Source organism: Suillus subaureus (genome assembly GCF_016647635.1).
Source record: "Suillus subaureus strain MN1 chromosome Unknown BJ212scaffold_40, whole genome shotgun sequence".
NCBI classification, from domain to species: Eukaryota; Fungi; Basidiomycota; class Agaricomycetes; order Boletales; family Suillaceae; genus Suillus; species Suillus subaureus.
Genome location: NW_024538596.1, coordinates 344661 through 356897, shown reverse-complemented (window position 1 = coordinate 356897; position 12237 = coordinate 344661). Strand labels below are relative to the sequence as shown.

The 12237-nt window shown below is 48.0% G+C and overlaps 4 protein-coding genes across 4 annotated transcripts; 2 read left to right on the top strand and 2 right to left on the bottom strand.

Annotated features, from left to right (window-relative positions):
- Positions 1–200: 200 nt before the first annotated feature.
- On the top strand, positions 201–813 carry BJ212DRAFT_1385300 (uncharacterized protein). Its single transcript, XM_041336795.1, has one exon. The coding sequence runs from the start codon at positions 262–264 to the stop codon at positions 661–663; it is 402 nt and encodes a 133-aa protein (XP_041188442.1). The 5' UTR covers positions 201–261; the 3' UTR covers positions 664–813.
- A 1180-nt stretch (positions 814–1993) lies between these two features.
- Positions 1994–4809, top strand: BJ212DRAFT_1385284 (tyrosyl-DNA phosphodiesterase-domain-containing protein). The gene is made up of 14 exons (XM_041336794.1): positions 1994–2013; positions 2037–2039; positions 2065–2137; positions 2191–2755; positions 2814–3014; positions 3071–3079; positions 3128–3208; positions 3254–3397; positions 3449–3664; positions 3714–3896; positions 3952–4062; positions 4114–4332; positions 4390–4506; positions 4564–4809. Exons 3-14 carry the CDS (start codon positions 2118–2120, stop codon positions 4606–4608), a joined length of 1911 nt encoding a protein of 636 aa, XP_041188441.1. The 5' UTR covers positions 1994–2013; positions 2037–2039; positions 2065–2117; the 3' UTR covers positions 4609–4809.
- Positions 4810–8002: 3193 nt separating this feature from the next.
- Positions 8003–8798, bottom strand: BJ212DRAFT_1485333 (uncharacterized protein; the record flags this gene model as incomplete). The annotated part of the gene is made up of 5 exons (XM_041340965.1): positions 8003–8137; positions 8202–8299; positions 8347–8486; positions 8542–8692; positions 8759–8798. 5 exons carry the CDS (start codon positions 8796–8798, stop codon positions 8003–8005), a joined length of 564 nt encoding a protein of 187 aa, XP_041188440.1.
- An 840-nt stretch (positions 8799–9638) lies between these two features.
- BJ212DRAFT_1436770 (uncharacterized protein) lies at positions 9639–12102 on the bottom strand. The gene is made up of 9 exons (XM_041337732.1): positions 12020–12102; positions 11811–11959; positions 11661–11755; positions 11503–11611; positions 11400–11445; positions 10683–11350; positions 10513–10628; positions 10323–10455; positions 9639–10271 (listed from the first exon to the last, which is right to left on the bottom strand). Exons 1-9 carry the CDS (start codon positions 12043–12045, stop codon positions 9802–9804), a joined length of 1812 nt encoding a protein of 603 aa, XP_041188439.1. The 5' UTR covers positions 12046–12102; the 3' UTR covers positions 9639–9801.
- Between the last annotated feature and the right edge of the window lie 135 nt (positions 12103–12237).

Below are 12237 nucleotides of genomic sequence, written 5' to 3'. Positions count from 1 at the left end.
TCACTCAAGGAGTTCAAAATGATTACCCGTATTTTGCCCTTGGAAGATGCTGAGCAGCTTTTTCATGCCCTGTCACAGTACACCACATGCCAGACCCTTCAACATATTGACATTTTATCTCGTGATCAAAGAGTTCCGGAGCCCTCAGACAGCTCCTTGACACCAATCGCCCAATTTTTTTGTTTCACGCAACTCCAAACCCTGCAGCTCGCTTTTCCCCATTGCTGCACTCGGCTTAACAACCACCTTCTGTTGAAAGCCATGTCAAGTTGGCCGCACATCCGCTCTCTGAAATTAGAAGACCCACATCTTCGCTCAGCCACCATTACATTCTGCGGGTTATTCACAGCGCTGCGTCAATCTCCTCACTTGCATACGCTGCACATATTAATGGATGCTCTGAATATCGATATCGATCCTCAGGCCGAGTCGTTCCAGCATACATCTCTGCAAACATTAGATGTGCGCTCCTCTCACATAGCGGATCGTGAAGCTGTCGCTTACATCCTTTTCTCTATGCTTCCTTCTGTCGAGAGCGTCATCTACGGCTCTAGTGGACACCACATCCGGTACGCATGGCAGGAGGTCAACAGGCGTCTCCAATCTCTCAAGTCTTCTGCGGTCCTTGGCCGCCGTATTACAGGAGCAGCTGCAGGGTGTTGAGCTCCCTATATGTACTCGTTCAGTAATTATCCTAGATTTGTGTTCAATATCTTCATACTTAGAATGTGGGAGTGGAAGGTCGGGACGAGCAAGGTAGCTTATGCTTCGACATGTAATTGACCTGGAATTTATTATTCGCATGACACAATACTTATAACTGGCTCTCATCCATCGTCGCAACACGCCTTGCAGAATGTCTGGGAGTCTAAAAATCAGTTTCCTGTGGTGTGGTCCATCTGCACCGAACCAAGTTGTGCTTAAACGTAAGTACTTGTAACGGGTCGTACTGAGGTACTGAAGTAAGTATACGCGATTCATATATGGCTTTTGTTCTCGCACCCAACACTAGTTCACGCCTTCAATTATTCGCACTTGTTTTTACTAACCAGCAGCGGCGCCAGTACAACTTGTGTGTTACTTGTACCCACATATCCCGATACCGCACCAGTAAGTGCTTACTCCCGTCTCCGTCATCACACTTCGAAGTTCTTGTTTGTTGGCTTGGCAGGTTGTATATTTCAACATATCATCAGAGCTCAGTAGACTCACCCTAATTTCGGGGGCACCTCATAGCTTTCTGCTGCAAAGGCCCATTACTTATCATTGCTAAAGGATTCAGACTCCTGGTCGTCAGACACGTCAATGAACGACGTGTCAAGCGAACTGAAATTCATGACTTACAACAAAACAATATGATCGAGGCATGTTCATGCACGAACTCCAAATCCCGCTCCGTCAGTCACCGTCACCGAAACCATCGAGGTTGAGGGACCCTAGAAAAAGAAACACATCAGTAAGTGGATTAATGACGACACTTGGACATGTATTCAAGTGATGAGTCGACTGCGAACCATTCGACGCCATCCAGTGAATGGTGTTGACAACCTTGAGCGACATGTCTGCAGAAGCAACCTTGGCGAACAACACTCACGAAGTGCGAAGTACTCCTATAGAGGTGAGGTCGTGTGGGGCGTTCCAACAAGATTCCACGGACATGTCACAGAAATGACGTGGGACAGCGCTGTAGCAGAGATTAGGCTGATGGCAGAGGATACAACAGCCCCAGAAGATTCAGAGTAGCATGTGGAGCCGAGCAGTTGGTTGGGACCAATATTGGTGCAAGATTGTGCACACAAAAGTATGAATTTCTACTAGAGGTGTAGTGAGACTTGGGAAAGACGGAGAAATATTAGTAGTAGTATATAGTTACGTGGCGGGCCTCGCATATTCGAGTTGGCCTTGAGTGTGTCGGATAACGGGGTCATGGGCTGCTGACCGAGACCAGCGTTCCAAACAGAGTGTGCGGGTCTGTGAGTCTGAGACAAAAAGGACTGGCTGTCGTGTCGGACTAGAAAAGTCACGCGTAAATCACGTGTGTCTTTACAGTGAGACGCGGTGCATCTGGACTTCAATACTCAATTATAATTACCTACCTGCAAGAACAAGATCTGCACATGGACAAAGATTTGGAAAGGTCAGTTGTATCTATTGCAACTTCCTTCCATAGTTTCTTACCAGATAAATCAGAGCGATTGCTTTGAGTCTCAAAGAGTCCCAGGCCAACACATCATCTTCGAGGGCCATTTCAATCAGTGATTCAGAGGACGATGACGACGATCGTTTTCAGTCTGAGCTGCTACAGGCAATACAAGCGTCCAAGACCGAATCTTCGCGAGCCACAACGCAATCTGTCCATAATCCTGAGCCTCTGTCTCAGAGCGCTCGAAGCACCCCAGCAGCAAGCTTTTTGTCCGAACGGGCACGGATGGAGAGAGAACGCCTCGAGAGGTTGAAGAGGGTACGTGGGCAGGATGCGGAAGATGGAGGTTGTATATCACCCCCTGCAAAGAGGCAACACATCCCCTCCTCTGAAATACAAGCTAATGGTCGAGCGAACATTGCTTCTGCTTCATCATCTAGTGTCCCTTCGAGCTCGTCAGCAAGTTCGCGAACAGCCAGTACTACTATAAATCATATACCAACCTCTGAACAACTGTTCTGGGACGGCGAACTACGCCCAACAGCCAACAAGCATTCTCAACCCCGTCAAGATGAACAGTCCACTTTCCGCCTCACAGAGGTACTGGGTTTGGTACGCGTTGGTTCTCCTGTGTTTTGTATTCATGATGCGTGATGCTGCAGCTCTTCAGAAATCTGATATATCTTTCGCTATCATAGCGTCGTACTCGACGTCTGTCTCTTGGATATATGAATTCTTTGCGCCCTCTACTCCAGTGATTATCGTGGCACAGCCTGATCAGTCAGGTCAATCAACCATTAAGAATATTCTTCCAAACTGGGTTATGACTGTTCCTTTTCTCCGCAATGGGCGAGGTTGCCAACATATGAAAGTAAGTTTATTGGTACACCAGATTCCAGAACGTTCCGCTGACTTCATCGTCCCTAGTTCATGCTTGTGAGTCCATTCGTGTCACTACACAATGCTGGCTGATTTTCTCCGAAGATATTCTACAAGACTGGACGGCTTCGTGTAGTCATATCCACCGCCAACCTGGTTGATTACGATTGGCGCGATATCGAGAATGTGAGTTCGCACTTAACGCAAGGGAGTTCTTGAACAGTTTGACAGGCCGTTTGGCTGCAAGATCTACCGCCCCGATCTGCTCCGATCTCACACGATCCCAAGTCTATCGATGACTTCCCTTCAATCATGCAAAACGTTTTGCGCGCTGTCAACGTTCGACCCGCGCTTGCAAACATGCTGGCAAACGACGTCAGTCATGCTAGGAATCTCATTGACTGCACTACTGATCCAATCTCCCAGCACCCAAATCTACCTCTTCAAACTATCAGTGACTTGCGAATGAAGTGGGATTGGTCAAAAGTGAAGGTCAAACTCGTTCCCTCCATTGCCGGTAAACATGAAGGATGGCCGAATATCATCTTGACTGGTCATACAAGACTGATGAAGGCCGTCCGTGACATGGGGCTTCGTACCGGAAAGGGAAAGGCTGCTAAGGACCTCGTTGTCGAGTCTCACGTAAGTCCAAATTCTTCAATTCTCCTGCGGAAAGATTCATACTGTGTAGGGCTCGAGTATAGGAACTTACTCGACCCAATGGATAAATGAGTTCTACTGGTCAGCGCGTGGAGAATCAGCTGAAGACTGGCTGGACGAACCAAAATCCAGACGTACCAAGTTGTCGTGGCCGCCGGTGAAAATTGTCTTCCCCAGCCTGAAGACTGTGCATGATAGCGTTCTTGGTGAACAGGTGGGTCATGTGTCTTCGGCGATCACTCTTGAATATCTCTCAAAATGATGGATAGGGAGGTGGGACCATGTTTTGCCGCACAAACCAGTGGGAAGCATTGAAGTTTCCTCGAGAGCTATTTCATGACTCAAATAGTACTGGCGGACGTGTGCTGATGCACACCAAGGTATAGCAGTGCACGTACACCTGTGGATCTCTGACTCATTCGGCTCTTCAGATGATTATTGCGACCTACCGCCCCAAAAAATCGATATTTGAAACGAGCAGTCAGTCAAAGGGAAAAGAGAAGGAATTGTCTGACAGTGAAACCGAGCCTGAGTCCGATGACATCGAAATTCAAAACGACCCAATTGGCTGGGCTTATGTTGGCTCGCATAATTTCACACCCTCAGCATGGGGAACGCTTTCTGGCTCTGGGTTCAACCCAGTGCTCAATGTCAGTCAGTTCGGACTTTCTTTTACGAAGCTTTCCTGATGACCCATCGTTCATCAGGTGATCAACTATGAGCTGGGAATTATTTTCCCTCTTTACGATGCAAAGGACGTGGAGAGGGTGTCGTGCTTCAAACGTCCGGCGAGGAAGTATGTGAGTGGACAGGATAGACCTTGGGTGAGTTCAATCGTTGTGTGTAGGGACACGTAAACTTATGACGCATTTGTCTCAAAGATACAAGAGGAGTCACAGTTACTGCGGCAGAGCCAACAGACATGATCCTATGTATGGCCGACATCATTGTTACCAGGAACCTTTTGCTGTTGAATACCATCTTAATTTCAGATTAATCTCTCGCAGTCAGATCAAAGCAGTCTTTCCATAGTACACGACTTACGAAAGTGAATGATGGATTGGCCATCGTGCATGATTCGACACTTAGAACATCACCAGCAACAGATAGCCCAGTATTGAAACCACACATGACGCCTTGGAAATTTAGGCAGTTACATGCAGCCATGACATGCATGCTCCATGCAGACGTTATTTCAATTGCTGATTCTTGGACAAGAGAATAATCATTCGCGACGTGTTGTTTGTGCTTGTTGAATTCAAAGGCTCTTGTTGACGCCGGCACTGGCGAGAGTACGCGAGAACCTTGTCTCACGCACTGAGCAACTTTATTTGTTCCAATGACCATAGGGCAGCACCGGATTAGAGAGATCTAGAGGAAAGAAGGGAGCACAACACAAAAGACAGCGGATCGATAGCTCGGAGGTTGTCGGATTGGCAATCAAGTGGAGCCGTCACAATCAGGACGACAGGGATATTTTTTCCCCAATGCCTGCAAGTGATCGTCACTCATACCATACCATTAGGAGAGCTCCTCGACTGGTTTGAAAGGCTGTGGCAACGCAATCTGGATGCATGTGCCAAGGCTTCTGATAACAGCCTCATGTCTAGGGCGTCGGGCTAATGAGGCACGAGGCAGATATTGTGATACAAATCCGTATAAGAACGCCCAGTTCACACATCTCTGCAGCCCAGTGCAAGACTTCGCAATCCCTCTACCAAGTCTACCTCGATTAATCGTACCCCACAAGATCAACCTCCAATTAATGGCGCAACTCGTCCCAAACACCACGCCAATCCGGGTGTTTGAAGATCATCAAGCATGTATAACCGCAGTCGCAGTTTTACCTGATGAGCGGCGCATGGTCACAAGCTCAGAAGATAATACGCTTCGTCTGTGGGACTTGAAGCAAAGTGCGGTGTTGAAGAAAATGGTGGGGCATCGTGCCAACGTGAAAGCATTGGCGGTATCACGAGATGGGCGATTGATAGCAAGCGGTGATGAGAAAGGAGAGCTCCTTACTTGGCATGGAGATACTGGGGACTCTCTCTCCCCAACTATCAAAGCTCACAATGAAAAGATCTATTCCTTGGATTTTTCTCCAGATAGCTCAATGCTGGCAAGTGGTTCATGGGACGACACGACGAAGCTGTGGAACACAACTACATGGCAGTTGTCAGGAACACCGATTGGTTGTGGTGCAGATATCAACTGCGTTCGGTATTCGCCATCCGGCGAACTACTTGCTATTGCAACGGACCACGATATCCAGGTTTATAATGTAGGCAAGCGGAGTTGCGTCGCAAAGTTCAAGGGTCATGCAGCAAGTTCAACATACAACTACTCTCTCGCGTGGATGCCCGATGCCACATGCCTTCTCTCTGCGGGCACAAGTAATGATTGTACCATACGAGTGTGGGATTCATCGACCTGGGAGCAGGTTGGTGATCCATGGGCAGGCCATACCAGCTCCATCAACTCCATCGCTATCGATGCCTCTGGCACGCTCCTTGCATCTGCATCTAGTGATAAATTTGTACGCCTTTGGCGATTGTCGGATAGACCCATGAAGCACTCCAGCGACGTACGCTGTGTCGCCTTCTCCGTGGACGGCGGGCACATCCTCAGCGGAGGTAATGATATGAAGATCTCAGAGTGGAAACTACCCAAGGGACTGTCACTGGTAAGTGCCCGGTGATTTCTCATTCTTGATCGTCTCATCTCACAGATTTGATGAAAAGGCTCAAGGCTCTAGTTTCAAGGCATGTATCTACCTATGACTCTTATCGCACAACACGAACATGCTTCACCCAGATCCTCGTTATAAACGCAGCAGTTCGCAATGCATGTATAACTGGAGACCTGCCTACTACTATACAGTTGCTCACACAACAAATTGATGTCGATCCCAACAACTTTAATTCCTATGCCAATCGTTCATTCGTCATGGCGAGACAGTTTGCCTGGAACGACGCACTTCAGGATGCAACCAAGGTAAGATACGCTGACTCCTTACGCCCCACTTAATACAGGCTAACTTGGATGGTGACATAGTCGGTCAGCATTGAGCCTTCCTTGATAGGCTATATCTCCCAGGGCCTTGCCCTCTGCGGAAACCAGCAGGTGCACGAAGCGATGGCAGCATTTGACCTTGCGTTCACGTTCACAAACGCAGACCCAAAGACAACTCATTTTCTTTTCTTGGTCAAGGTAGGTAATTTTCGAATCATACTCTACGCTTCATCATGGTTTTTCAGGCCATCGCGTCATTCAATGCCAAACCCTGTGAAGAGACAGTGCTGCCCGTCCAAGAGCTAGCATCTCGTCCCAATGCTGATCCTCTCGCTTGTCGTGTAGTGGAAGTGAGTGTGGTACATTCCGTTAAGACCATTTTGTGCGCTCACTTATTTTCCTGCGTTTCGCATACTAGGCGTATATGCGAATCCAGCTTGGGACCATTGCCATGGATGGTGCCCTTTACAGAGATGCCGCTGGCCACTTCACTGCTGGCGTCAATGCTGGCGTTTTCTTTTCCAAATTGGATGTCCATTCTATATATGAGGACTTTGTCGTGGTACGTTGATATGATGTGACAATCCGATCCATGCTCAACTGTGTGCTCATGCAGCTTTTCGGCTGGGACCTCAAATCCTTGTGGCAAACTGCAAACCAACAACGCTGTCATGCACTCGTTCGGGCAGGTAAGGTTGGGGCTACCCTCGAAGCGTATCGATACATGATGGACATGAGTGATGAACCCACGAGGGCCATCTTCCGTGCTTGGGTTCCTGGCAAGTTTTCTGTAGTGCCACTCGTACTATGACCCTCACTCATACTTCACTCAGCTCTCGATGAAGAATGAGCTAAATGCCCACGGAGATGTTGCCCTCGCAGCGAGTGCCGTTTTGATTTGTACACCGGAACTACTTATCACCCTTTGTGGTTGTATCGTGTGCTAGATCGCAACATGAAAGTAGGCCCATAATTATTAAGTATTCCCTGCAGACTTGATTTTATGTGACCACTTCAATACAAGTGACGTTTGGACAATTCGCTGTCAAGAGTTTGATAGCCACTCACAATTCGAATATACACGTCGTCGAGCAATGAATGAATTTGCTGAAGATTCCGAGGGTAGACAAAAACGAAAGCGGATGCGAAAACAAGATAGCATGAGAGTACGTGACAGACGTACCAGGTTGATTCAGTAATTGTTGCAGCTTAAAGTACAATGGAAATGAAAAAGCGATGTCTTGGAGATCGTTGCAAATATACCCCTGAAGGCGCGCATACGCATGGTTGGTGAGGGCAGTTGCGTGGTCAGAATGGCTGACCAGACACTGATCCAGAACCAACTGAAAATGCTGCACCGCATCGTTCAGGTGAGACCGTTTTGCTCGTTATGTATGCAGCAAATTGTGCGTGGCCCGCATCTGTGTCTCGAGCGACCTCAGTCTACGAGGGACTATAGTTGGCATTCCGTCAGTAAAAGCCAACAACAGAAACTAGTGTCACTCACATCAGACAGCGCACCGCCCTGATTGTCGCGAGCATGTACAACAGCGGCCTTCAGCGCGAGGGAAGGGTGGACACCGCGCACGAGTGGGAAGGATGGATCTACGAGATGTTAGAATATCTGCATGAATGAGAAGAAAATCGCTCACCGAAAGGTTCATCTCCATGATTGAGTAGTCTATTCCACGACATTTGAAGCTTCCCAATGACCTCTCCACTGCCTAGCATTCGACCGACCTCATATGGTGCCCTGATCTCGATTGATAATGCAGGTGAGGCATGCGATGACCTATAAACCAAAAATCAGTTCTCGTATCGTGTCAGAAAGTCTCCATGGACCTTACAGAATCACACTATCGTCCCACATTACAGATCTGTCGGATGATAAGACACTGATGGCCGATTTCCAGCAGCTCCGGGAGTCGACATTAATGGATATGTAAATGTTTGCGGGAATGCGCTTGGAGGGGACTTGAATGTTTTTTCCGCTGATGACTGTAAAAAGAGTGAGAATCACGAAACGGATACATAGGTGATACGGAGCGACCTACCCTGACCTACCTTCAAACCTGATATATCGACTTGCTAAGCTGCCCGACATGATGGTACGATGAAGTAAAATGACGAGGATTAAGGATGGGGTGAGTGGTGGGCGGAATGGGTGGGGCGAAAGACGAGGGTAAGGATATGAGGACTGCGGATGGAGTTCGGCTGAGATCAAGGTTTAGGCTATGCTACACTTGTATTTCCATGTTGTCGATCACGGTTAGGCACGATAGACTGGTATGATTGCACTAAGCACTGAGAAACAGCGTCGCCAACGAGGATTAACGGAAGAATCTTTACTAAAGAAATGTCATGATCAGTCTTCAGCAAAAGTGGCCCACCAAGGTTGAAAGGGACATGCGAATCTCAAAGCGGGTTGCTGCTCCTGCACCATTCATTTTAGCACACTTCGAAAGCAGAATGTAGAATCGACTACATTTCCTAAAGTAATGCAAACAATGCAAACCGCCGAGAACGGCGCGCACGGAAAAGCCGAACGATTCCATGCGACTTGTCCAATTGAGCTGACAGTGACATGCAGTGGAGAGGGATTGAGCTCGAGAATGTTGTGGAAACACCAGGGACAGTTTGCGAGAACATGAGTGTCGGATTTATGGAATATCTACTAACGAGTGACGAAAAGAGTGAGACTGCGAGTTCGAACAAGCTGTGAATAGATGAGATTAGTATTTAAAGCAATACATGGTCCAGCATCGCAGTAATCAGTGTAAAATTGCCCACCACTTTCACTTGGGAATGTTTTGCATCAGGATTGTCGAGGAAACCATATGTGCATGTTCCTTATGAAATTTGAGACTCCCCAAACCAAAGGAGGCAGTGACACAATACAGGGTTCACGCCTAGGATTCAACAGAAGTGGGTGGTCGAATTATTTCTGCAACTTAACAACTGGGTTTCGAGAGCTCATATTAAAATATTAGATAGCAACACATGTGGTAATATCGGCAACAAAAACAGATAGATAGTGTAGGAATAAATGCATACTTAGATGAAGATCAAGCAAAGCATCGGCCATTATCATATCACAGCTCAACTCCTCATACATGTGCCTTCCCCGGATCCTCCTCCCTCCTCGCCTTCTCGTCACCTCTGGTGCTCGACACTTCGCTCTCGAACTCATAGAGCTGTTCAGGGACAGGGTTTTGGAATAACACGAACTTCTTGAAACCGTAGGGTATCTGCCGCAGGCCGTACGCAGCATGCGCGCCAAGGGGAACAGCAAAAATTTGGTCGAGCTCCTCCAGCGTCTTGCCTTTGGTCTCGCGCACGAATAGCAAGATGAGCACCCAGAGAATACAACACCACGCTGCATACCAGCCGAAGGCACCTTGTGGTTTGAAGGCCAAGACGAGCGAAGGCCAAGTGATCGACAAAACGAAGTTCCAGAACCAAAGGGTCGCAGTGGCAAAGGACATGCCGAGATCACGGATATAAAGAGGGAATGCCTCTGCGGAATATGTGAATGGTACTGGACCCTCGCCTGGGGAATAGAAGATCGCATAGAGGTCTGAAAGAGTGGATGTTAATGGCAGTATTTAGTACCAAAAGGATGACGTACATATTCCGATACTGACGCCAGCTACGCGCCCTGTTTCCGAAGTACTCCAGAAGGAGAAGCCTGTGATTAAAAGACAGATGGCCATGCAGGGAAACGTGAACAAAAGCAAGTTCCTCCGTCCGTAAGTGTCGATCTAGTGTTTCGACTTTGAATATTTACGGAAACCCCAACTATGGAAGAAACCACTTACAGTGAAAACGGCAGGGAGGGCGAACAACCAGTTAAGTGCACCGGACCCAAAGGAGGAAGCCAATGCCGCAACCTGCGAGAAACCAGAATCCACGAAGATGGTGGACGAGTAGTAAGCTGCCACCGTGTTAACAATCATTTCGAATAAGGAACACGAATCGAATCTCATACCGATGACATTGACGCCGCAAAACTGCTGACCGAACATGACAACCCAACTAGCAAGGGCAGCATGCCTGTTACGCGGAATCGTGAACATCTCAACAACACGGTTGCGACCCTTTGTCGTCTCGTTCTCCGCCTCGAGCAACACGTGAATGTAGTATAAATCACGAGCAGCCTGAACGCGCGAGAAACGAAGCCGACACAGCTCATTGAAAGCATCCTCGTACCGACCCTTGGAGATCAACCAACGAGGTGACTCGGGTGCAAATAAGACTTGCATACAGACAAGAAGACCGGGGACGCCAGCAGAACCTAGCATGAGACGCCAGTTCAGACCAGTGACACCGGGGGTGTCCGGAATGAAGTAGAATGTCAGGTCGATAAGGTCTCCTAGAGCAAGGCCGAAAGCAGTCCACATCTGCCACATCATGACGAGGGCACCACGGATCGGTGCAGGTGAACACTCGGCGGTATAGACTGGGACGGTGGCAGATTTGGGACCAATGCCAAAACCAAGAAAGAACCGTGCGATGAAAAGGTGCCACCAGGTATTTGTCAATCCAGACCAGGCACATGTCAAGAACGAGATCATGCAAGTGAGGAAAATGGTTTTTTTACGGCCAAGATAGTGGTTGAGCGGATGCGTCAGCCAACAAGAAATGGTGGAACAGCATCTGTAAAGTGATGAGGAACGACATTCTGCAATAAGAACAAAGCACACACAAGTAGGGTGCAGAGTTGATGAGACCGACCAACCATGTATCGCGTTCTGCACACACAATTTATGAGTGATGATGATTGGAATGATAGAAGAGCTTTTACGCACGACTGTTGGAACCAATGCCGAACTGCTTGGGATAAATGATTTGAGCGCCATTGATAACAGCCTCGTCCATTCCCTGAACGGCCGCTGCAAGTGATGACATCACGACCATCTATTTATCGGTGTGAGCTATGACAAACAGTCAAGAGGGCGACACCAACGTAATACAGCATGGGCGTTTGTCGCCACTTGTGCGTGACCTCTTCCGTTAAAATCCGTTTTTCTTCATCTGAAAATATGTCTAGACGATTATGACCTGCACGTTAAAGATCTCAAGTCAGCTAGGGAAAACGTTTCTGAAATTAACATACACGTGGGATCCTGGGCAACAAGCGCCCCTTTCTTAAGCTCAGGCAGCAGATGAGTCAGCCCTTTCTCCTGGGCAAAAATCTCTACATCCGCCATAAGACGATCATGAGGTATACCGCGCAAGGGGTTTGATAGCTTGGTTTCGGCGTTACTGACATAAAAGGGTCAGACTGCGCATTTGACACAGGGCAATCATATATATTATACGCACGCGATTGCTCTTGTCTCTGCGTCCATATGTGATGAGTGGTGGTGAGCATGATGTGGACGCTCTTCCACGGCAGGTCTTTCGTTCGAGGGCGGGAACGTCGACATCTCAGTCGTAGGCGCACAATACGGAAAGAAGCCCTACTCCCATCGTCTTATATACACACTTGGGATTATATAGCGGCGCGCTTAGTAGCTCAAAAGAGCAAATCTATACAAAAA

Bases quoted from the DNA above. Each gene is read 5' to 3' on its own strand.
- BJ212DRAFT_1385300 (XM_041336795.1), top strand. From the start codon at position 262: ATGTCAAGTTGGCCGCACATCCGCTCTCTGAAATTAGAAGACCCACAT.
- BJ212DRAFT_1385284 (XM_041336794.1), top strand. From the start codon at position 2,118: ATGGACAAAGATTTGGAAAG. The intron at 3,897-3,951 runs GTGGGTCATGTG...AATGATGGATAG, and splicing joins ATAGCGTTCTTGGTGAACAG to GGAGGTGGGACCATGTTTTG. The intron at 4,333-4,389 runs GTCAGTCAGTTC...ATCGTTCATCAG, and splicing joins GGTTCAACCCAGTGCTCAAT to GTGATCAACTATGAGCTGGG.
- BJ212DRAFT_1436770 (XM_041337732.1), bottom strand. From the start codon at position 12,045: ATGGACGCAGAGACAAGAGCAATCGC. The intron at 11,960-12,019 runs GTGCGTATAATA...CTTTTATGTCAG, and splicing joins GCAGAGACAAGAGCAATCGC to TAACGCCGAAACCAAGCTAT. The intron at 11,612-11,660 runs GTTGGTGTCGCC...ACCGATAAATAG, and splicing joins AAACGCCCATGCTGTATTAC to ATGGTCGTGATGTCATCACT.